General features: G+C 37.8%; 1 protein-coding gene across 1 annotated transcript in view; it reads right to left on the reverse strand.

Annotated features, from left to right (window-relative positions):
• RLF (RLF zinc finger) overlaps positions 1-24,089 on the reverse strand; it is a 79,324-nt gene that overhangs the window by 32,320 nt on the left and 22,915 nt on the right. Inside the window, exons 2-5 of the mRNA XM_004426012.3 lie at positions 19,079-19,233; positions 17,591-17,672; positions 12,901-13,033; positions 6,075-6,277 (exon numbers count right to left, since the gene is read on the reverse strand). Coding sequence (XP_004426069.2) covers positions 6,075-6,277; positions 12,901-13,033; positions 17,591-17,672; positions 19,079-19,233 — 573 coding nt within the window. The remainder of the gene's footprint in view (positions 1-6,074; positions 6,278-12,900; positions 13,034-17,590; positions 17,673-19,078; positions 19,234-24,089) is intronic.

The following is a 24,089-nucleotide window of genomic DNA, read 5'->3' on the forward strand; positions in this document are numbered from 1 at the left end:
CACACACCCATTACTACGATACCCACAGGTGCCAACATACAAGTACTTTTATTCCCAGCTGTTGCTCAAAGTTAATTTGACTTTTCTCCTGAACTCAGCTGAAGTAAATGGCAAATGTGTGTATCACTCTGCTACCTTAGGACATATGCTGATTTTAAACTCCAATTAATGAACATCTAGTGATTCATTAGTACTTTTCCAAAGCAAATTTTAAAGATTCTCTTTAATTCTGTTGTCACTTGCAAAAGGAAACATCACTGGATGAGAGACTAATTACGATGGTACCAGTGTTGCTTTCAAAATAATTTTACGATGTGTGCTAAATGTTTCTGCATTGATATATTTAACAAATTAATCCCAAACATTACAAAAATGTTGTAAATCATACCTATATATATATAAATATGAATGGAATGATTTACCACCATGATGTTTCCTATTAAGGCATGGCTCATCAGTATTTACCAACTGGAAATAAGTTGTACAGTGGAAAGAGGGCTAGCCAGGGAGCCAGGAGATCTGTGTTCTAGCCTGGGCTTGGACTGCATAATTAGCTTAATGCAGGTAGGGCCTTGGAAACATTATCATCTTGGCCTTAGTTTCATCACTGGTAAAACATGGAGGGGTAAACTAAATGATATTTAGTAGTTATAATACACTGGAAAATCTGATTCTTGCAGAGTAAGGGTCAGCAAACATTTACTGTAAAGGGCCAGACTGAAAATATTTTCAGCTTTGCGAGCCAGATGGTCTCTGTTACAGCTACTCAACTCTGCCGTTGTAGAGGAAAAACAGCCATAGACAATAAACAAATGGGCATGACTGTGTTCCAGTTAAACTTTATTCACAAAAACAGGTAGTTGGGTGGATCTGGCCCACAGGCCAGAGTTTGCCAACCCCTGTTGTAGAGAATCAAATCACACTTCCTATAATCCAGTTCCTTGCAAACTCAACAAATTTGTTGAAAGAAATTATATAACTTTAGGGAAAAAATCCTGTTTTCTTGAATTGTTATTAATAAACCAGAAAAGATCATGTATAAAACAAAGCTGACTTTCTTCCCATACCCTCCCCCTTGCCGTCCTAGTCAATAACAGAACACTGGCATTCTTCCAGGTCTTATGAGTCTCTTGAAGGCATTTTTGCAGATTATCTTCTATTTTTGTCCTGTCAGCAAGTCCTATCCTTTCCCTTCTTGCTAACTCTTATCTATTCTCCTAAACCTAACATATACTCTGTCTAGGCTTCCTAAAACATTGTTTCAGTCATTTCACTTCCTACCTTCAAAACCTTCCTAATTTCTACTGCATCAAATCCAAGCTCTAATGCATTGGAGTTTCCAAGGCCTTTCTTTTCCCCCAGGTCTTATTTCTCACAAGACCTCAACACCCACTCTGCCCCAGGCAAGGTGTTCTCTAGTGGGTACCTGCAAAGTACACGTTCATTTCTGTGCCTTTACTACCACAGTCAGTTATCCCACAACTATTCTTTCTACGCATCCAAACTCCATTATTTCAAGGTCCAACTCAAGGATCAATTTTTATAAAGCCTTATATGCCACTCTACAAAGATACTCTCTATTTCTACACTTCTACTGAATTTAGGGACAGTATCATATAGCTGCTTACAGCTACATATAGAAGATAAGATACTACTTATCTTCCTATAACTGTTTCTGAAAACCGAATTAGGCCACACACACTCTTCTGTATTTGCAAATCCCTAATACAATGCTCGCAACAAAATAGTTTCAAATAAACAAGGCTGAGAGATTAAAGAAAGAGTTGGTATTGTTATAGGATGAAGAGGAATCAAATCGAAGGCCTAGGATTTTTGCTTCTGAATTCTCCAGCATATCATAAGGTGCTGAGAATAACCATTACTATATCTTACTCTGATTAAGTTTCACAAACACAAAATATCACAGCAGTTATTAGAGGTAAACAGTCTCCCGTCTCTTTACCCTTCCCAACACTGCAAATATGTAAATTAGCATACATGCTTACAGTTAGTCTCTTATGAGTACCTACTATGTGGTTAAGTATTCTTCTAGAATGTAGGGATAGAGCAGTGAACAAACCTATGTCCCTGTCCTTATAAGGTTTTCAATCTAGTAGGAGGATATAGAGAACAAGCAAATATGACGTCCAGTGGAAGTAGTAGTAATATGTACTGTAAAGAAAAGACAGATAGATAAAGGGACAGAGAGTGATGGGGGCCACTGTATACATTTATAATAATGACAGCAGATATTTATTGAAGAAAAATAGGAGAGAGTAAGGGGATAGGGTGTTATTTTATTTTATTTTATTTATTTTTTTTTTTTTTAAGATTTTATTTATTCATTTTTTTCCCCCCAAAGCCCCAGTAGATAGTTGCATGTCACAGGTCCGCATCCTTCCAGTCGCCGTACGCGGGACTCGGCCTCGGGCTGGACGGAGAAGTGGTGCCTTGGGGCGCGCCCGGGATCCGAACCCGGGCCGCCAGCATCAGAGCGCGCGCACTTAACCGCTAAGCCACGGAGCTGGCCCTAGGGTGTTATTTTAGATGGGACAGTGAGGAAGGCCTCTCTGATATGGCAATATCGAGGAGAGATGTGAATGATATAAGGGAATGAGCCATTCAAATTATCTTGTGGAAGGGCATTCCAGGCAGAAGGAACAGCAAGTACAAAGCTCTAAGGCAGGAATATGGTTGGCCTGTTCAAAGAACAGCAAAGATAAGGTGGCTGGAGAGCAGTAAACATTAAAGGTCAGAGATGGTTAGAGAAGCAGCCAGGGACCACAGCACATACAATAAAGACTTCTGGATTTATTCTGAGGGAGTTGACAAGCTGTTGAATGATTTTGATCAAGGGAGTGACGTGGCCTGACAAAGTTTTAAAAGAGATTATTCTGGCTACTTTTGGGAAGAATAAAATGTAGAGGGCAAGACTGAAAGCAAGTACACCAGTTAGGAGCCTTCTGGATTCCTCATTGTATCCCCAATGCCTAAGATAGCACTTGGTATATAAACCCTCAGATATATACCACCTAGGATAATGCTTATTATTCTGTATCTTTAATATAATATTAGTGGTAGCATACCAAACTCAGATTTGATTCTCAGCTTAACCACTTTAAGCCTTATAACCATGAACACATTACTTAATCTGAGCCTCACCTTCCTCACCAACAAAAATGGAGCTACCTAAGAGTTGTTGTGAGGATTAAATGTGACAGTGTGTATAAAGCATTTAGCATAGTGCCTAACACATAGTACGGACTCAAAAAAATGGTAGCTGGTTATTCACTACCTGCCCTGCCTCCCACCACCTCCAATATTGAGAATATAGTTGGAAGGCAACTGACTTCATTCAGAAGAAAGCTCATAAAAACAAATAAGCGCTAATATCAGAAGTATCAAGAGCTTAGCTGTGGACATGTTAAGTTTGAGATGTTATTAGCTATACAAGTAGAGACAGTGATTAGGTAGTTGGATATGAGTCTGGAGTTCAAAGGAGAGGACTGGGCTGGAAATAAAACATTTGGGATTCACACCACAGTTAGTATTTAAAGCCATGAATCTAGATGAGATCACCAAAGGAATAAGGGTAGATAGAAAAGAGAAGACACGCAAAGACAGAATCCTAGAGTACTGGAACGTTTACTCATCAGAAAGATGAAGAGGAAGAGCAAGGTAGAAATGAGCAAGAGCAACCAGCTGGGTAGAAAGAAAACCAAGAGAGTGTGGTACCCCAGAAGCCAAGTGGAAAACTCTGTTAAAGTTTAAAAGACAAAGTTAAGAAGTCAGATTGAGTAAGATGAAAACTGAGAAATCATCATTGGATTTAGTGATGTGGTGGACTGGCAGGGTGAACACCACATAGAATGTGTTCAAGGAGAAAAATGTTAAACAGTAAATTCAGCCAATTCATTCAAGAAAGTATGCTGAAAGGCCAGGAGTGAAAGGCGGGGCAGCTGGAAGGGGAAGTAGAACATAAAGATTTCTTTCTTTCTTTTCTTTTCTTTTCTTTTTTTTTTTGTGAGGAAGATTAGCCCTGAGCTAACATCAGTTGCCAATCCTCCTCTTTTTGCTGAGGAAGATTGGCCCTGGGCTAACAGCCGTGCCCATCTTCCTCTATTTTATATGGGACGCCGCCACAGCATGGCTTGATGAGTGGTACGTAGGTCTGTGCCTGGGATCTGAATCTGCAAACCCCGGGCCACTGAAGCGGAGCGCACGAACCGGGCCAGCCCCAAGATTTCTTTTTTAAAAATGGAAGAAATAACATCATAAATGCTGACAGGATGGTTACAGCAGAGGGGGAAACTGATGATGCAGTAGAGAAAAGGAGAACTGCTGTAGCATTATCCTTGAGGGGGCAAGAGCAGATGGGATCAGATACAGAAGTCAAAGGGATTGGCCTTAGCTAGGAGAACAGATACAGTTTATCCTTGGTAACAGAAGAGAAGGTGTATATGCACAGATGCAGGTAGGTGAATAGACGTCATGGAAGGAGCTTATGGAAATTCTCTTCCAACTGCCTCAATTTCCTTAGAAAAACAGGGAGAAAGTTCATCAATGGAGAGTGAGATGGGGCAGAAGGTATTAAAGCACAGGTTTGAAGAAAACGGAAAAAGTATGAAATAGTAATCTCAGAGTGGGAGAGTGAATGAACTAAAGAAATGTAGTGTGACTGAATTAAAAGTAAAATCAGTGGGCAGATTTTTCTCCACCCAAGTTTGGCCCCACTGGTGCAGGTAAAAATATAGAGTAGGTGGGGATTCAGGGATAATCAGGATACTGGTTAGTCAAATAAGTACAATTAAGGGAAAGATCAGCAGAAGAACTGAGGGTGTACGAAAGGGAGTGATAACAACTGACCATGGAAAAGTAGAGTAAACAGGGAAGTGAGTACATGAGGAGGATGAGGGAGAGCGAAAAGGTGACAGGATCAATAGATTCTTGGTCTTGGTGGAGTCTGTATATTAAAGGGAGTAAGGAGGAAAAACTGAGAGGTGCATTTGGAAAGTAGCATATTTATAGTTGAAATCGTCATAGAAGTTTAAGAATTACTACAGCATAAAACTAGATCCTTGGGATTCCTACATTTAATAAGAAAATTCAGTGTAGAGGTAGAACGAGAACTCTTATGTCAGATCTGAATGGCAGGTAAGAGAATTAAAGGTGGATGATGGAATATAGCCTAGGAATTCCTCATTTTTCTCTGTATAATTTATCAAAAACTTTTAGAGAAAATGACTTCCAACTTTTCTAAGGAAAACAATGATTCAAGCAAAAAAAACTATTTTAAACTATAAAATAGTAAAAAAAAAAAAAAAAACTCAATCACTTTATTATTTTCCATGATATCCAGTCTGTCCACTGAACCGTTGTTCAAAATGTATTCATGGGTTCCCAAGTCCTACACTTCTCTGCTTACACAGTTAAATGTATAAAGTAATTTAAGTTCAAGTTATGTGCCATTCTCTTTAGTTTGTCCCTTGACGCCAGTATTAATAATTTCTGCATTTCCCAAACATAGAGAAATCATTACTTTAAGAAGAAAAAACAGGGGCCGGCCCGGTGGCATAGCGGTTAAGTGAGTGCGCTTTGCTGCTGGCGGCCCAGGTTTGGATCCCCGGTGCACACCGACGCACTGCTTTTCAAGCCACGCTGTGGCGGCATCCAATATAAAGTAGAGGAAGATGGGCACGGATGTTAGCCCAGGGCCAGTCTTCCTCAGCAAAAAGAGGAGGATTGGCAGATGTTAGATCAGGGCTGATCTTCCTCACAAAAAAAGAAAAAGATGAGAAAACAACTTTCACATTTAAAGATTTCAAAGCAAACCATCACCCAAACACATAAACATCCATCTGCATATTCTTTAATTATCTACTTTTCAAATCCACCTACAACATATAACTTTATATTCAATCTGTTGAACAGTTAAATATACAATTAAAATGGTACTTTTCCGTAGCCTGAAAAAAAAACGAGTCTTGGTTTTTATCCTGCCATGCAACATTTATCAAAATCTATTAAATTCATAGTAAGTATGAATGACAATAGCAGTTATTTGCTTTACTCACCTCCTTAATAGCATCTTCATTAGGGAGAATGGAACATAAGCATGTGATATACGCTTGCTGAAAGGATGACACATTTGAAATTTCTTTAGATTCTGCACACAGTTTTGATAAGGCAGTAGCCTGGGGGATGCAGTTAGATTTCAACAAATGTTTTATTCGCATTTGCAGAAAGGAAGGTCCTTCTTGCGCAATCAATTTACTGACTAGAAAAAAGAAAAAAAAAACAGTTTAAAATAACATGTTATGGTTGTTAAGATGAAACTTTGATATCTTTTGTTGTTGTTGGTTTGTTTTTAGTGAATAAAAATTGCACTGATATAACTCGGAAGTTTATTCTGGTCTCAATACTCATCTAACAGAGAGCAAAATAAATTAATTTTGCTAATGATTTCTACATTACTTAGTAGTTTTATTTTGAACACCAAACCTTTTAATAAAGCTACTAACATTTCATCAAAATTCATTATTTAACCTTCTCCTCCCTCACTTTCTGATATGGATAGTAAGCAATAGTGAAATGAACTGTAAGCATAAGAGAAAGAAAAAGAGGCAAGTAACCTATGTAATATTAACAACTACCACTTGAACACTATGAGGTACCAAGTTTAAGCTGAGTGTTTTTATATTATTTATTTATTGTTAATTATTATCTCATTTATTTATTATTATTATCTCATTTATTCTTTACACCACCACCAAGGCAAGTATTATTATCCCCAGTTTAAGGTTAGGAAAATTAATATTCAGAGAAATTAGGTAACTTGCCAAGGATTCCAAAGCCAGTGGTGCTCTTTCCTCTAAACCAGGCATTTCTCAAAGTGTGTTCCACCGACCAAAAGACCTGAGAGATATTCCTAGAAGAAAAAAGGATTCCTTGGTCAAATCTCTGAACAGTCCTGCAATAAAGAAAACTGTTCATTTTTACTTAACCCAATGTTTCCCAAACTGATTTGACCAGAGAACCCTTTTACAAATATTATCAGTACAGTGTACTGATGATGTTCCCAGTTCAGTACACACTTTGGAAAATGCTGCTCTGAGTAGTACTGAATATTAAACACCTGAGCACTGATTTGTACAGTGTTCTGGACAAGCCCTCGATTTATGAATACTAGATACTCAACAAGTGGATGGCATCATTACATAGTATTATTTAAAGAATAGAGGTGGGAATACTGCATGTCAAACAAACTGTTTCAGGTAGTTCATCTAGAATAGTGTTTCTCAAACTTTAAAGTGGCCTCTGAATCACCTGGGGAATCTTATTAAAATGCAGATTCTAATTCAGTAGGTCTGAGATGGGACTTGGAGATTTCTGCTTTTCTAACAACCCTCTCAGGTGATACCCATGCTGCTAGGTCTACAGGGGACATATGCAGTAGAAATCATTAATATTAATGATAAACCACTGAGGTGGGGCATACACCATTGGTCCAATCTTAACTACATAGCACAATCAACTGGAGAGTTTTTAAAAGTCTCCTTTTTTAAATCGGTAACACCATATATGCACATCACACAAAATTCAAAAGGCACACAAAAAAGTGTACCGTTAAAAGCTGTCTCCCTTCTACCCTGACTCCAGTCCCCTAGTCTCCCTCCCGAAGAAACCATTCCAAATTCTTGTTTATCCTTCCAGAAATATTCTGAGTACAGAAGACATATTTCTTTCCTCACTTAATGTATCATACAGGTCATTCTATCATCACCGTACATTTACAGCTACCGCAATACTTTTAACAACTGAATAGTATTCCACTGTATGGATGTACTATAATTAATTTAACCAATCCCCTACTGATAAACTTGCAAGCTCTTTCCAATCTTTGGCAATTGTCAATAATGTTACAATTTACAGCCCTGTACACAGGCCATTTCACATATGCATGACTACTATACCTATAGAAAAAATTCCTAGAAGTAGAACTGCTGCCAAATTCTTCCCCAGAGATTGCACCAATTTCTACTCCCACCACTTACAGGTGGAAGGTGCCCATCTCCTGTAGCACTTCAAAAAGGTCTGGATTCCAGAGCTCCAACTCTGGAGCTTTTGATTTAGCAGGTGAAGTCGGGACCTCCAGGGGTCGGGGGTTGGCACAGGCAGGGGAGGGGATGTTGTTTTGGTTTTAAATGCTACAGATACTCTAACATGTAGTCAAGGTCAAAAAGCATGGATGGGGGCCGGCCCCGTGGCTTAGCGGTTAAGTGCGTGCGCTCCGCTGCCGGCGGCCCGGGTTCGGATCCCGGGTGCGCACCGAGGCACCACTCCTCCAGCCATGCTGAGGCCGCGTCCCACATACAGCAACTGGAAGAATGTGCAGCTATGACAGACAACTATGTACTGGGGCTTTGGGGGAAAAATAAATAAATAAAATCTTTAAAAAAAAAAAAAAAGCATGGATGGAAAACATCACTTTCACTTGGACTTCTCCATTTTAGTCCCCCAAAATGAACTCACAATCATATCTCCTACACAAACAGCTCCTCATTCTTACTTCTATTTTCCCTAACAGTATTCTCTCAATCATACAGAAATGAAATTTTGGCATTATCCTTCCTTGCCAACTCCTTCCTCAAGGAAATCAACTTAGTTATTGTGCCCAAGCAATTCTTTTTACAACTCTCTCCAATCTAATTCCTCCATATTATTTCCTGCAACCCCTATATCCTATTCTGCCTAACATCAGATTCTGCTCTATTTATCGGCCCTACCAGGTTGTAAGCATTTTCACAAATCCCACACCTGCAAACAGGCATGTAGTCTACACAACCCCCTCACCTTCTAAATTCCCACAGCATTTTATCTCTTTCACTACACTTGGTTTTCTCTTTAAGTACAGTCATAAAGGATTACAGATCTCAGGTTTTGGAATCACCAATCTGAGGCTAAATCATGGCTCTGACACATACGAGCTGTGAGACTCTTGGACAAATTAATTGACCTCTCTGAGCCTCAAGTTTCTTCATCTGTAAAAAGGTTAGTAATATCCACCTCACAGAGATGAAAAAATCATAAATGAAATACCAGTAATGCAGATATGACACTTAGCACAGAATAAATGCTCAATACTAGTTGCTATTATCTGTCTCTGATATCTTCCTTATTACATTATTAGCAATTTGTGAACAAATACCATGTCTTGTTAACTTTTGTATTCCCTACAGCACTAAGCACATTGCCTTGTATATTAAGAGATTTTTAATAAAACCATGTATTTTGCAACTGAATGGTTGTCACTCCTCAATCAAAAACTTTTACTATCTCCTCACCTGGGCTCAAATTCTGCCTCCAACATTTTAACCACATGGCCTTGGACATCTGTAATTTCTCACTTGCTTTATGGATTAAATGATATAGAAAGCACTAATACAATGCCCATCACATAGCAGGTACTCTATAACTTGTAGCTATTATTTCTATGAGGTAAAACTACTTTACTCAATATATTACAACCACAGTTAAACTGCTATGTCAATTTTTAACATACACATCATGGGGCCAACACAGTGGCACAAGCGGTTAAGTGCATGTGCTCCACTGTGGCGGCCCGGGGTTCGCAGGTTTGGATCCCGGGTGCACACAGGTGCACCGCTTGTCAGGCCATGCTGTGGTGGCGTCCCATATAAAGTAAAGGAAGATGGGCATGAATGTCAGCTCAGGGTCAATCTTCCTCAGCAAAAAAAAAAAAGAGGAGGATTGGTATTGGATGTGAGCTCAGAACTGATCTTCCTCAAAAAAAAAAAAATACAGATAAATCTTGCATTTTAAAAATCATTTTAAGTTTTGTTAAAATCAATTTTTTTTTGGCAACGAATATTGGCCCTGAGCTAACATCTGTTGCCAATCTTCCTCTTTTTGCTTGAGGAAGATTGTCCCTGAGCTGACATCTGTGCTCATCTTCCTCTATTTTGTACATGGGACACCACCACAGCATGGCTTGATGAGTGGTGTGTAGGCCGAGATCCGAACCCACAAACCCTGGGCCGCCGAAGCAGAGCACAAACTTAACCACTACACTACGGGGCCAGCTCCCCAAAATCAATTTTTACTTAACTTTATTTTTTAAAAGGAAATCCATCCATACACTTCAATATTTAAAGTGATATAATAAAATGTACACTGAGAAGTCTCATTCCCGATCATGATCCTTTCTGTATTTTTATTTTTTTCAAACATTTTACTACAAAAAAATTTTTAATCATATATCCTCTCCTCCATCTAGATTCAACAACTGACCTGTTTTGCTATATTTCTTTATCTAGCTTTTCTTTTTCCAAACCATTTAAAAGTAAGTTGCAAACATCATAATAGTTTACCTAGAATATATTTCTTCATGTAAAAAATGGTAATATTTAAGGTCCAGTTAAAAAGCAGCTTTTTTTTTTTCTTTTTTAACAGGAAAGCCTGCTTTTGTTTTTACTGGAGGGTCAGGTAGCACATGACAATTCATAAAATGGCTCCAGAGGTAGGGCGTAGGGGTAGAAGAGAAACAAAAAATAAACTGGGGTTGGAAAGAAAAACAACTAGGAGGAGGTAGAGCTGGCTGGTTCCTTCTCAGCCTGATTTAGGGGAGGGAGATGGTGCCTTTCCTTCACACCTTGGTAGCGGAGAGAGAAAAAGAAGCAAAGGTTGTTGCTTTGGCCCTCTGAGTCTCAAGGAAAAGGGGGAAAAGCCAGTGTTTTGATGTCATGAATCATAGGAAAGAGGGGGAAGAGGGTGCTAGGTAGGGTATAGCTCAGCTGGAAAAACTGGCAGATACCAGATGGTAGCTCTGGGTGTCCTTTGAGTTAGAATCACTCCAGTATGGTGGTTGGGAGGGCCCCCACTGTTGATGTGGGATGAGGTCCCTGGGCTGTGGCCTGCTTGGGTCCAGGCGGCTGCTACCATCGCCACTGTGGCTCAGACGGTGAACCATCAATGGGGCTTTGGCTGGGCTTGGCCTCACCATCCCCACCTTCTACGGTAGGCTGCTGAGGTGGAAAGGGCTTCAGCACCTGGGCCAGAATCCGGGTGGAGGGGCCCACTCATTTCCCTGCTGATCATGCCAGGCAGAAGCGTCAACAACCAGTACTTATTACACACTTCAGTAATAAACTGGGTTTTTTTCTGGGGAGGCGGGGGGGGGGGGTAAAATTCAAGACTTGAAGGCAGAAAAAAATAAAAATCTTATAGACTTTTCTTTTACTCAAAAAACTAAACTGAAAAGCATTTATTGAGTTACATAGAAGTTAAAAAATGTGTATTTTTATACTTCTGATTACTATGTTATTGAACAGAAGACAATGAGATGTTAGTCATTGCCTTCTGGCATCAAATGTTAGTATATGGGCCGCAAGGGCAGTGGAGCAATACAGGAAGCTTTCTAATCTTCTGATCTGAAATTAGGGTAAGGGCCAATTGAGAAAATAGGCAGGCCACAGGCTGCCCACCACTTATATTGCGGTTCTCAGAAGAATTCCTTAGATATGTAGGTATTCTGTTCCCATTCAGAGTCTTATAGATAGTGGGTGCTTAATTAGTCTTTACTGAATAGATATAATACCATGGAATGTCAGGTGAACGGTGCTTCTCCCCATTTCTTGATTTTTTTCTATGTGAAAAGAAATTAAGTACTATTAACTCCTGAGGTGGGGTGATATATTTGATTAGTACATCAGGGGAAAATAAACTGGGGACATTTAACAGAACTCCACCCTTTTTCCTCTTGGGCTTGGACCTGTCTACAGAGACCATGCGTTCTTCTCTGCCCTAGTTAGGCCTTATCTGAACTGGGATCTGCCTAATTCTGGGGTATTTTTGAAATTATTTGGCTCTGTCCTCTAACAACTTTTATTAATAACAAAGGTGGTATTTTATCCTCCACCTGCCCATATTTACAGCGGGATGCCATTTACTGGGAATCTCAACAGAAAATAAACACCAATCTCTTTTCTATTTAATAGCTCCTTTCCTTACTCTTTTTCTTTTCTGTTAGTATAACTGATAAATAGAATTATCAGAGGAAAGGGACCAAGAGAAAATCTAAGTACCCTTATTGCCAATCTTCTCACTATACAGAAAAACCCAAAGAGCACGTATTCAGTAGGTTGTCAAACCTGGTGAATGAATAAGCTAACTGAGAGATTTTAAAGCATCAACATTCAAATGGCCTGTTGTAGGACCTAAAGATGTATCAACAGTGTAAATAAAAAAACTGTTCGGAAACTCATTTTTATTCCCGAAACATACTTAACATAACAGAATGTGATCCTTTTAATTTTCCACTAACTTAAAGCAAATAAAATCACAACTGTTGGCCATATCAAATGAGATACTTTTGTGTGTCTAAAATGCAAACGTCAAATTAAATTCATAAATCTTCTGGTCTTAAACCAACCATTTTGCAAATAAAAATTTTCATTCTTTGCATTTCTACACAAAACGCTAAATTCTAATATTTCATAAGTTTAAAATAAAAAAAGCAGTCTTTTTCATGGTCCTCGGCTGTTGTAACCAATGAACAAAATATGAGCAAAGCTCTACTATATACCAAAGACTTAGAAGCAGATTATTCATTTCTTCCTCAGGAACTTTGTTATGAATGTTGTTACTCAATGCAACATTTTAAAATAAGTACAAAGGGATACTTAAAACACTACCTAAAAATGCAAGAATCCTTAGGCAAAACATTAAATGGTAATGGTTAGTTTTTATTATTCAAAGGAGAACAGAATGCCTGGGTATAGACACGCAGGTGAAACTTATAAAATTTTAACCCATAAATAATTTTAATTGTCTTAGAACTAAAGCCTCCTTCAATATAGTCAGTAAAGTTTTCAGGCTTACCTTCTTCTGTTTCTACTGGCTGTTGAGAGAGAATTTTAAGAAGAACTGGGTTTTTCCATACCCCTTCCTTGGTAACATGAACCAGTATTTGTAGGTTATTATTCCCAAATTCCAATAATGCATCATGTGACTCCTAAAACAAAAACAGCATATCCAGAAAACAGGCTAATAAGCAATATAAAATGTAGTTTTGCCTTTTCAATATATCAGAACACCTATGAAAGGACCTATATCTTGGATTTCCTAAAAATAAATAAGAAGAAAAGAAACTATCCTCAAAGCTTTGTGAAATTCTGTGGCTACCTCTTCTAAATAAAACTAGGGAGTTTCCACTAAGTTAAAGGGTACATTTAAAATGTTTTCCTGAATTCTCCTTAGGTAAAATTATCACAATGCAATTTAAATCTCTGCATTACTAAATTATTTTAAGGCCATTGGTACAGCTTTCTTTTAAAAGACTCTACAGTATTCACTGACTCTACAGTATTCACACAGGCAACCTTTTCCTTCTAAGAGAAATATTACTTAATAATACCAATTGTTATATACTTTTTTAGTTATTTACATTTTTCTATCAATGACTTTCTAAATGAGAGGTGGCTCTATATAAAGTGTCATGGAAAGTCTATGTTATTAGCTGTCATTCATTCTATCTCCTTAGAAAACAAACAAAATATAATTGCCAATAGTCTATTCTTTAAAATACTTATAGACACAAAAGCTGGGAAGAAAGGGGTCAGAAATTTAACTTGACATAAATGGTTAAATGTCTCACTGTCGTCTATTACTAGTGAGGATTACAGACTGTTCCCATATTCTAAAATTTTAACATGTTTTCCCTTATTTTAGACTGCTGAAAGCCTCAAAGAACATAAGTTTCCATTTACAGCACTATTCCTTTGCAAAATATAAGTTAAAAATGTTGACAGATCTAAGAATATAATCTTATATTCACTTAAATGAAATATAAGAAATAAAGTTCATATTTCCCCCTTAATTTTTATGTCAAAATGACAGGTTTTTAACACACACTCCCAATATGCTGAGTTATCTTCTGCTGAGAAAGGGTTTAAGATATAAAATTAACAGAGGAAGTGATATTTCCAATTAATAGTTTACTAATAGCAATATTTAACTAATGCTGCAATTTTCCTTTAACGGCTTGACCTGTCTTCAGGCTACTTTCTCCTTAACTTAGGACGACAGACATTTCCTTTGCAGTGAAGATGAAGATTCCCTGTGAAAATTTCAGACTTTTCTGTGTTTGTTTACCGTATTGGTAACATCTAACAGACATGTGCTATTACACTTCAGCAGGAAACACTATCACCTACCATGATACACAGCAACTAAATAAAAAGCCACAGTTTTGGGGCCGGCCCCGTGGCTTAGCGGTTAAGTGCGCGCGCTCCGCTACTGGCGGCCTGGGTTCGGATCCTGGGCGTGCACTGACGCACCGCTTCTCCGGCCATGCTGAGGCCGCGTCCCACATACAGCAACTAGAAGGATGTGCAACTATGACATACGACTATCTACTGGGGCTTTGGGGAAAAAAAAAAGGAGGAGGATTGGCAATAGATGTTAGCTCAGAGCCGGTCTTCCTCAGCAAAAAGAGGAAGATTAGCATGGATGTTAGCTCAGGGCTGATCTTCCTCAAAATAAATAAATAAATAAATAAAAAATAAAATATCTTTAAAAAGCCACAGTTTGAGTTAAAAACAAAAACAGTTTTCTACAGTTTTCTCTCTTTTTTTCTGTTCAAAATCTAGTTTATTCTGAGTAAAATGATGTGTGTAATCCTGTTACCAAGAGATATTATTTATTATAGCAAAGTTACTTTTATAAAGTAACGTTAAATAGAGTAAAAACCATGGTGGAATTTTTTAAATGATTTTAAAACTTAAATTTGTTTCTTTTTTAAGGTAAAAGTATTCTAGTCCACATCTTGTAATCTGCAATACAGAAATACTAGAACAAGATGTTCACTCTAGCACTTTTTACAATAAATAGCAAAGAGATTTTGCCAAATAATTTATGGTGCAACCACATAACAGAATCCCAGGCAGTCATCAAAAAAGGAGATCTATATATGCAATCCTAGACACATATATGTCCATGACAAAATTAAGTTACAATGAAAAGCTGCAAAAAATTAGGATTTAATTTTTATTAAAAAATCCATTTCAGGGGCCGGCTCCGTGGCGTAGCGGTTAAGTGCACGTGCTCCGCTGCTGGCAGCCCAGGTTCGGATCCCGGGTGCGCACCGACGCACCTCTTGTCGGGCCATGCTGTGGTGGCGTCCCACATAAAGTGGAAGAAGATGGGCAAGGATGTTAGCTCAGAGCCAGTCTTCCTCAGCAAAAAGAGGAGGATTGGCATGGGTGTTAGCTCAGGGCTGATCTTCCTCACAAAAAAAAAAAAAAAAGAAAGAAAAACATTGTCAATTATACTTCAATAAAGCTGGAATAAATTTAAAAAAAATAATAATAAAAAATCCATTTCAGAGTGTATTTTATATCCATAGGGAGAAGGTCTAGAAGGTTTATACAAGCTGTAAATACTGATTGAGTGTGTTCTATCTGTGCCCTACTCTGATAAAACTATTCTCTTATCAAAAGTATCCTCAAAATCATCTACTGCCTTGTCTATTTATCATCTAAAATAAGAAAACTTCAAGGTTTTATCTTTTAGATTTCAACTGGGACCAGGCCTCACATTTATTTGTACCTCTACTACATTTATCTTATTGAACACTTATTCAAAAATATATCCTAGGGGCTGGCCCAGTGGCGTAGCGATTAAGTTCACACACTCCGCTTCGGGGGCAGCTCAGAGGTCGTAGGTTCAGATCCCGAGTGCCGACTGACGCACCACTTGTCAAGCCATGCTGTGATGGCATACCATATAAAGTAGAGGAAGATGGGCACAGATGTTAGCCCACAGCCAATCTTCCTCAGCAAAAAGAGGAGGATTGGCAACAGATGTTAGCTCAGGGCTAATATTCCTCACAAAAAAATAAATAAATAAATAAATAAATAAATAAAACTGAAATAGTAAAAAATAAATAAATAAAATAAAAAATATATCCCAGATGCCCGATAAATACTAGAAAAAGTTATACAGGTGGGGGAAAGAAGGCAAATATTCTCTTTAGGCATACAATCTAAGAAAAGAATGAAGAAATACGCGAGTATTCTCTGTGCCAAGGATACTAATGAAAATAATAGTAACAGCCCTAATAAGAATACGAAGATTTGCCTTTCTAGCATGTCATACGCCAGGACAAAACTACTAGCGGGCTTCAAAACATAGTGACAAAATCAATGTGCTATATATGAAAGATGATTTTAGCACTTACACATATGAGTATGTGAGGAATTAGGACCACATTGCAGGGATTAAAATAGGCCAAGAACATGACACAGAATCCTCTCCTCCCCAAAGAGAAAAAGATTAACATTATATCATTTCATTTTGGGTTATACATCCCAGAAGAAAGAAGTTTTCAGATAATGAGGTATGTCTGTTAATATGCAAATCTTTACTTGTGCCTACATGACACAGGTCCAGGCTACTACGGAGTCTGTGTCTTCGAGGAAGCAGTTAACAAAGCAACCTCAGGGTATAAATCTGGGTGTACCTTTGGGTAAGCTAATTAACCTCTCTACACCTGTCTCCTCATTTGGAAATGGAGATTTAAGTGACTCCCACATTATGAGGTTTGTAATTTGATTAAAAGATACAAAACATGTAAAAGATAATGTAGAGCAGAGAGTCTGGCACATAATTAGTGATAATAAATGAATGAAAGTTATTACTTATTATATCTATTTTTTTAAAATAGTTTTTCTGTCTCTACCAGTAATACGCAAATTTGCCTCCTGTTGCTGGCATTGCACTTGCTTTTCCTCCTACCCTACTCCCCAGCTTGCTACTTTCTGATCTGCTCACCTACTAAGAAAGCTGATAACCAAGCCAACAGGAGAGCCAACGTAGCTCTCCTATAAGTTAAATGCAGGAACGGAATCTCTGACGACTATTTTGGCTGTTTAGGAGACTTATAATGCTTGACACAATCCCTGAAGTGTTAGAGGGAAATTACTAGATAAGTGTACTATGAATGATCCGAATATCGCTACCTTATAACCATATACGATTTTACATCAATAGCTTTATTCTGTCTAAAGCTTTGTTTTTGAATAATGAAAACTTTTTTGTTGATTTCTAAGCTATGCAAAGGCTAACAAAACCAAATGAAAGAAATTTTTTTGTGTGTGTGAGGAAGATCGGCCCTGAGCTAACATCTGCCAATCCTCCTCTTTTTGCTGAGGAAGACTGGCCCTGGGCTAACATCTGTGCCCATCTTCCTCCACTTTATATGGGACACCGCCACAGCACGGCTTGCCAAGCGGTACGTCGGTGTGCGCCCGGGATCCGAACCAGAGAACCCCGGGCCGCCGCAGTGGAACGCTTGTCCTTAACTGCTTGTGCCACTGGGCTGCCCCCAAGAAAAAATATTTTTAACATACTCCCTTCATCTGGAAGGTCTCCTTCTCGTTTCATGAATTTAATACCAAAATATTATAAATTTGTTTGTGTTCTAAGTTTCCAATTTTAGTTCACTGGGGGAAATTAACTAGGTGTCTTGAATACCTAAACAGTGATCTTTTTTGAGCCCAAATCAACTCACCTGTAGAGACTGAAGGAATAGTACCCAGACTTCACATGGCAGTTCATTTTCAGACACTGAAAGCAGTAACTCAAAACAACTCCTACAATATAAATAACTAAGTCAGTATATAAAGGTGGTTACAGTCATAATCAATCACAGTATGACAGTGATACTGAATATACCTTTTACATTTGTTTAGACTATTCTCAATTTGTTTTTACTCTTCAAAATTTTCTTCAACATTGTTATATTCTTTTCAACTTTTAAAAAAGAGAAAAGAAAAATCAGGAGGCTTTATAATTACGTTGCTGCTTTAATACATTTGGGAATAATATAAACCTTTTAGAAATCATATTCCAAGCAGTTTTATTTAGTTTATTAGTGTGTGGGGAGGGTACCCATATAGGAACCATTCTGATTCCAGAAGACAAAAACAGGAGTTTGTACTATTGTCAATTCAGCTGATAAAGTGATGAATACATCTAACTGTCATCTGTATAGGTTCTTGTCACTTGCAGAGGAAGCAGAAAGACTGGAAGGCCATTTCTTTACCTCTAACAAATGAAGCAAAAAAAAAAAGAGTTTCTTCTTTCTACCCTAACCATTACCTGGAAGAAATAAGAGGAAGACTTTTAAAAAGGAAATGCTTAACAACTTGAATAAAGATCAACTCAAAATACCAATCAACCAACACCTCTCTAAAATCTTGCAGAATGTTACTTTACCCCTTAGCATAGGTAATAGAGAAAGGGGGATTAGTAGCAGAAATAATGGGATTATAAAACCAAGAATGTTTGTGTTTCATAAAGGTATGGTGTTTGAGGTTTGGGGCTTTGGAGAATACAAAGCAAAACAGGTGAGGCCAGAGAAAAATAAAATGGACCACCCAAACTAGAAGTTATCCCACCAAACAATCTATAAGCTAAACCAAGGGGATTCCCCAGCTAAAAACTGAATCGCTGTGGCCTTTTTTCAATTTGTAGACAAAAATTACGTTAAAGGTGTAATTTTTGTCTGCTACTAGGCAGCCAAATATTAAAACAGCAGCTAAATTATCACGGACTCTTAGAGTGGTAATCTTATACTATAGCCTGATACTTTCTGCTAGTAAAATTATTCTTAGTTCAAATAATATAACTGAATTGTAGAATTTCATAGTATTTCTCCCCAAAGTGTTCCTCAAAGACCACTACAGTTTCCAGATACTCTGTCACTTGAACTGATCTATACCTAAGGACAGAAAGAAAATGCATCATTCTTGGATTCTAAGCCTGAGTAGGAAAAGGGACTCTAGAGGCAATTAAAGATTATGTTGCTTGGCTGGGGCTTCACTTGTACTTTATCTCCTGGGAACCTGAGTATGAAGGCTCAGAGCAAAGGAAAGTTCATCCGAAGGTATGACTCTAACGGTGCCTTGAATAAAGTGATGCCATAGTAAAGAGAAGACACGCAAACATTACAACCAAAAGTACTCAATTTTAAAGTGATTTAAATTATTAAACTTACAGTACTAATCTGCCGAGCACTAAGAGGACATCTTCACATTCAGTAGTTAAATACGGGCGTGCACTGGCAAAACTTTGGATGGCAAGCCGATATACCTCCAGAAGATACACAATATGTTCTGATGCATTCTTGTTGCTTGCATATTGCAATAAGGTCTAAAATATAAAATTAAAGTTTTAATTATTTAAAAAATAAAAACAATGAAACAGACTGTCTTTGCTCTTAAATGCACTACCCCTCCCTTGTTTCCTAACAGCTGTATACACCTTTTATTTGCCTTTTCAGGCTCCAGTTTAGAAGATTCTATTTTCATCACTTAATGAATTGTTTCTGATGAGTTAAAGAAAAGCCACAACTGCTCTTTTAACATGAGAACAAATCTAAGAGCAGAGCCATAAAACACCTATAATAGTTCTCACTAGAGGTCTAGAGTTACCATCTCTGAAATTCAATAATGAGTTTTGTTAATACAACATTAAATTAAGCACCAACCACGTGCCAAGCACTGAGGAGTTCACAAGAAGACTATGATCCCTGCCTTCTACAAGAAAAGACTTATTCTTGAGTATGGCCTTCAGTTCTAGAGCTCCATAAGATCCATTTTTTCCTGCACACACAGAATTGATTAGGCTTAATTTACACTAACCAACTTATATAAGGTTGATGTTATATTTTTATTTTCAATGAAGTTTATTTTTTAAAAAATTAACATATAGGCCAAATGCCAGTTTATTTGTTTACAGTGGGGAATAGTCATGTTACCACCCAGGGTACCACATTCCCCATACTGTGGTATCTAAGAGGTTATCTGGTAAGTACAAAATCTAAAACAAAGGAAAATGAAACCACAATAAAGCCTGATAAATTACATGTGTCCAACACTAACAATCTGTTCAAATGATGGTGGAAAGCTGGCTTACGTTCTCTCTGGACAGTCCTGGAAAACTACTGCCATATTCTTGTCTGGGGACTCTCTAGGTTCCATGGAGCTGCTCTCTCTTCTACTAATATATTTCTTTCTTCTAACAAATGATTAGGTTTTACTTACGCTTAATTGATATATCTAGTTAGGTTAACACTTGAATTATGCATAGGCAGGATACAAGTTTTTTCGCCTAGAATATACATTCTGACTGGGCTAGGCAGTTCCTAATAATCTTTGGTTGGGGTTACTTCAATAGGAAAGTCTTTTTTTCACAGGACAGCTTTATCTTGAGTGAATTACATATGATTTGAATTAATAACTCCCAGAATAACAAAGATTCCTAACTTCCTGCCTTCACTTTGATTTTTCTGCCTAAAGAACTACAAATACTGTGGTAGCAGTACAGGATTCCACTAGGTTTTCTGCAGCTTTAGTTTCCACACTAACAGTCTCTATATCAGTTCTGATAATTAAGAACTGACTGGTCTTGAATATTTGTGGGGGTTGGGGGGAGCGGTGAACCTTACAAGGAAATACACGATAAACCGTTATACCGTATACAGAAAAAGCTCTCTTAACACACTGGATTATCTGATCTTTGCATACCTGAATAATCAAGCCAGTTAGCTATGTTAGTATATTCATTCAGTCAAGAATCTTTGCTTTTATGGGGCTGGCCCAGTAGTGTAGCGGTTAAGTGCACAAGCTCTGCTTCAGCAGCCCGGGGTTCACAGGTTCAGATCCCTGGGGCACAGCGACACACTGCTTGTCAAGCCATGCTGTGGCGGTGTCCCATATAAAGTAGAGGAAGACGGGCATGGATGTTAGCTCAGGGCCAAGCTTCCTCAACACAAAAGAGGAGGATTGGCATCGGATGTTAGCTCAGGGCTGATCTTTCTCACCAAAAAAAAAAAAAAAGAATCTTTGCTTTATCACTTTGAAGAAGTAGGCTCCTTCTGTGTTTTCAGAAGTGCATTATGTCCCCATTTAATCAAACCCCAAATTTTAATAAAATAAGAGAAAAACAATAATAACAGAGGATCATAAAACTGACTCCATAACAGTCCTTTTCCAGCTAAATGAATAGAGAGAAAGAACATACAATGTGTGCTTTTATGTAAATAAGATTTCACATAATCTCTCAAGAAATTTATTAAAATCTATCTTAGAAAGAAATTCTGTTTTAGGTCAGCATTACTTATTGTCTGCACTGGTTAACCTAAAAACCAGAGAGCTTCGAAATTTATATTCAGTACCAGATTTTATGCTGCTTGAGGTCAGAAATTATGTTTTATCAATCTTTATAGGCCTAACATTCCTCCACTCACTTCTACCCCCTCCCCAACAGGCCATTCTCAAGTCTCACTAAATGTTTGCTGAATACATTCACCATTTTATTCATTTGACAAATATTTATTGATAGCCTATTCTATATACAGTGTTAGGTGCTGGGGAAAAAGACATGGGGGCCTGTCTTCGTGGAGCTTTCAGAATGAGTCAACACAACATGATAGTTGAAACTCCACATGCAAATTAACCAACTGCTGGCTAACGTATGCAAAGAGAAGGGCAGAGGGCATACAGATGAAGTGGGTCTTTCCATAGTTCACCTTCCCCTTAGAATGCGCTCCTGCCACCAATCAATATCTCCTGACACAGACATTCCATTAAGACTTCCACAAATTACATAATTTCAAAGATTCAATACCCCATGGGTATTTATGTTTACCCTTTGCCCTATACTGATTTATATTTTTTATATTCCTAAATCTTGTTCCCTTCATGTGTTAGTCCAATGAAATAGTGAGGTCTCTTTAACATACCCACTATGGGCATACTTGGGGCATCTGAAGAATCGCTGGAATAATCTTCTTCACTATCATCTTTTTTAAAAGCTCAAGATTAAGCTGAATGAATTATAGCCACCCAAATAATATATTAAGTACCTCACATAAACAAAATTCCATCAAAAGCAGTAAAGAAAAATGGAGGTCTCTTATTTCTCTTTAGAAATTTTAATTTTAAACACCAACAAAACTGAAAGAGAAAGGAGTAATAAATGATAATATGACTCCCTGCAGTTCACTTGCATTCTGCAGAGACTAAATTAATGGCCTCTTCTCTTTGTTTCAATAAATTCATTTATGCCACAAATGTCTACTATGTGGCAATACTGTGCTGGGTACCGAGGATGGAGACTACTGCTGCCCTTAAAGAGCTAGGTAAAGTGAGAAGTCAAATATATAAAAAATTAGCCCAAGAAGAAATGAACAAACACTTCTCCAAAGAAGATATACAGATGGCCAATAGGCATATGAAAAGATGTTCAACATCACTAATCATCAGGGAAAAGCAAATCAAAACAACACTAAGATATCACCTCATGCCCATTAGAATGGCTATGATCACCAAGACAAAAAATAACAAATGTTGGCGAGGATGTGGAGAAACGGGAACTCTTATACACAGCTGGTGGGAATGCAAACTGGTGCAGCCTCTACGGAAAACGGTATGGAGATTCCTCAAAAAATTAAAAATAGAAATACCCTATGATCCAGCTATCCCACTACTGGGAATCTCTTCAATTCAAAGAGGCTTATGCACACCTCTGTTCATTGCAGCATTATTCACTATAGCCTAGAAGTGGAAGCAACCCAAGTGTCCCTCGACTGATGATTGGATCAAGAAGATGTGGTATATATATACAATGGAATACTACTCAGCCATAAAAAAAGACAAAATCGTCCCATTTGCAACAACATGGATGGACCTGGATGGTATTATGTTCAGTGAAATAAGCCAGAAAGACAAACACGGTATGTTTTCACTCACATGTGGAATATAAACCAACACATGGACAGAGAAAATTGTATTGTAGTTACCAGGGGCAGTAGGGGTGGAGGGTGGGCACAAGGGGTGAAGGGAGACATGCATATGGTGATTGACAAACAAAAATGTACAACCAAAATTTCACAATGTTATAAACTATTAGGACATCAGTAAAAAAACAAAAATCTTTAGTGGCAACAAACAAACAAAAAATTAGCCCAATCAGGCACCAACTTTGATGATTTTAAACATTCTTATTGGGGTGCTCTCATCATATCCCAGGCAGATTACCTCTCAAGTCCTTGGTATATACCTCAACTGCCTATTAGACATCTCCATCTGGATATCCTATTCAAATTTCAAACTCAACATGTCCAAAACAGACGTCTTCCCCAGCAAATATGCTCTTCCTACTATGTTCCATCTGCCTCTTCTCAGGCGCCAGAGCTAAAAAAAACTATCTTTGAAACAACCACAGCAAAATTTGTTGATTCAACCTCAGAAATACCTTTGTCTCTTTCCCCTATGCTTTATTTCTATAGCCAGTGACCTAGACCAGCCACCCAACATCCCTAACCTGGACTGCTACAATTGTTTACTTCTCTAGGCTCAATACCCTCCAGTTCTGTCTATGCGTTATAACCACAACATATTTGTACATTAAAAAATTAATGCACAGGAAAAAAAAAAGACTAGAAGGAACTCAAGTAAAATGCCAAATATGGTTGTTAGCAATGCGGTAGTAGTAGGATTATGAACAATTTCTTGTCATCTTTATATTTTTCAGAACTTCCCAAATTTTCTTTAATAAGCATTATTACATTTACAATGACGGAAAAAATATCTCCCCTCATCTCCATTCTATCTACATTTGTCACTCCATGCTTTCAAAGAGGATGGCAGCATCCTGACTATTCTCTGAAACTATGAAAAAGAGACAATTTTCTTCCATGATGGTCATAAATTTTATGCAGGGATGCATTCCAATTTAAAACTCAAATAGTTCAAGACTAATTTCCCCAATGAAATAAACAAAATTAATATTTTTGAGCAATAGTATGGGCTAGGCATTTTCCTAAGAGCTTTACATGCTACTAACATTTAATACTTACAACAACCCTGTGAACTAGATGATTTATCATCAGCCCATTTTAAAAATGAGGAAACAATGGCACAATGGCACACAGAGATTAAGTTATTTGCTCAAAGTCACTCAGCAGGTAAGTGTTGGATTCAGGATTTGAAGTAGGGTCATCT

This window comes from Ceratotherium simum, chromosome 22 (assembly GCF_057802395.1).
Source record: "Ceratotherium simum simum isolate JZ-2026a chromosome 22, ASM5780239v1, whole genome shotgun sequence".
Classification (NCBI taxonomy): domain Eukaryota; kingdom Metazoa; phylum Chordata; class Mammalia; order Perissodactyla; family Rhinocerotidae; genus Ceratotherium; species Ceratotherium simum.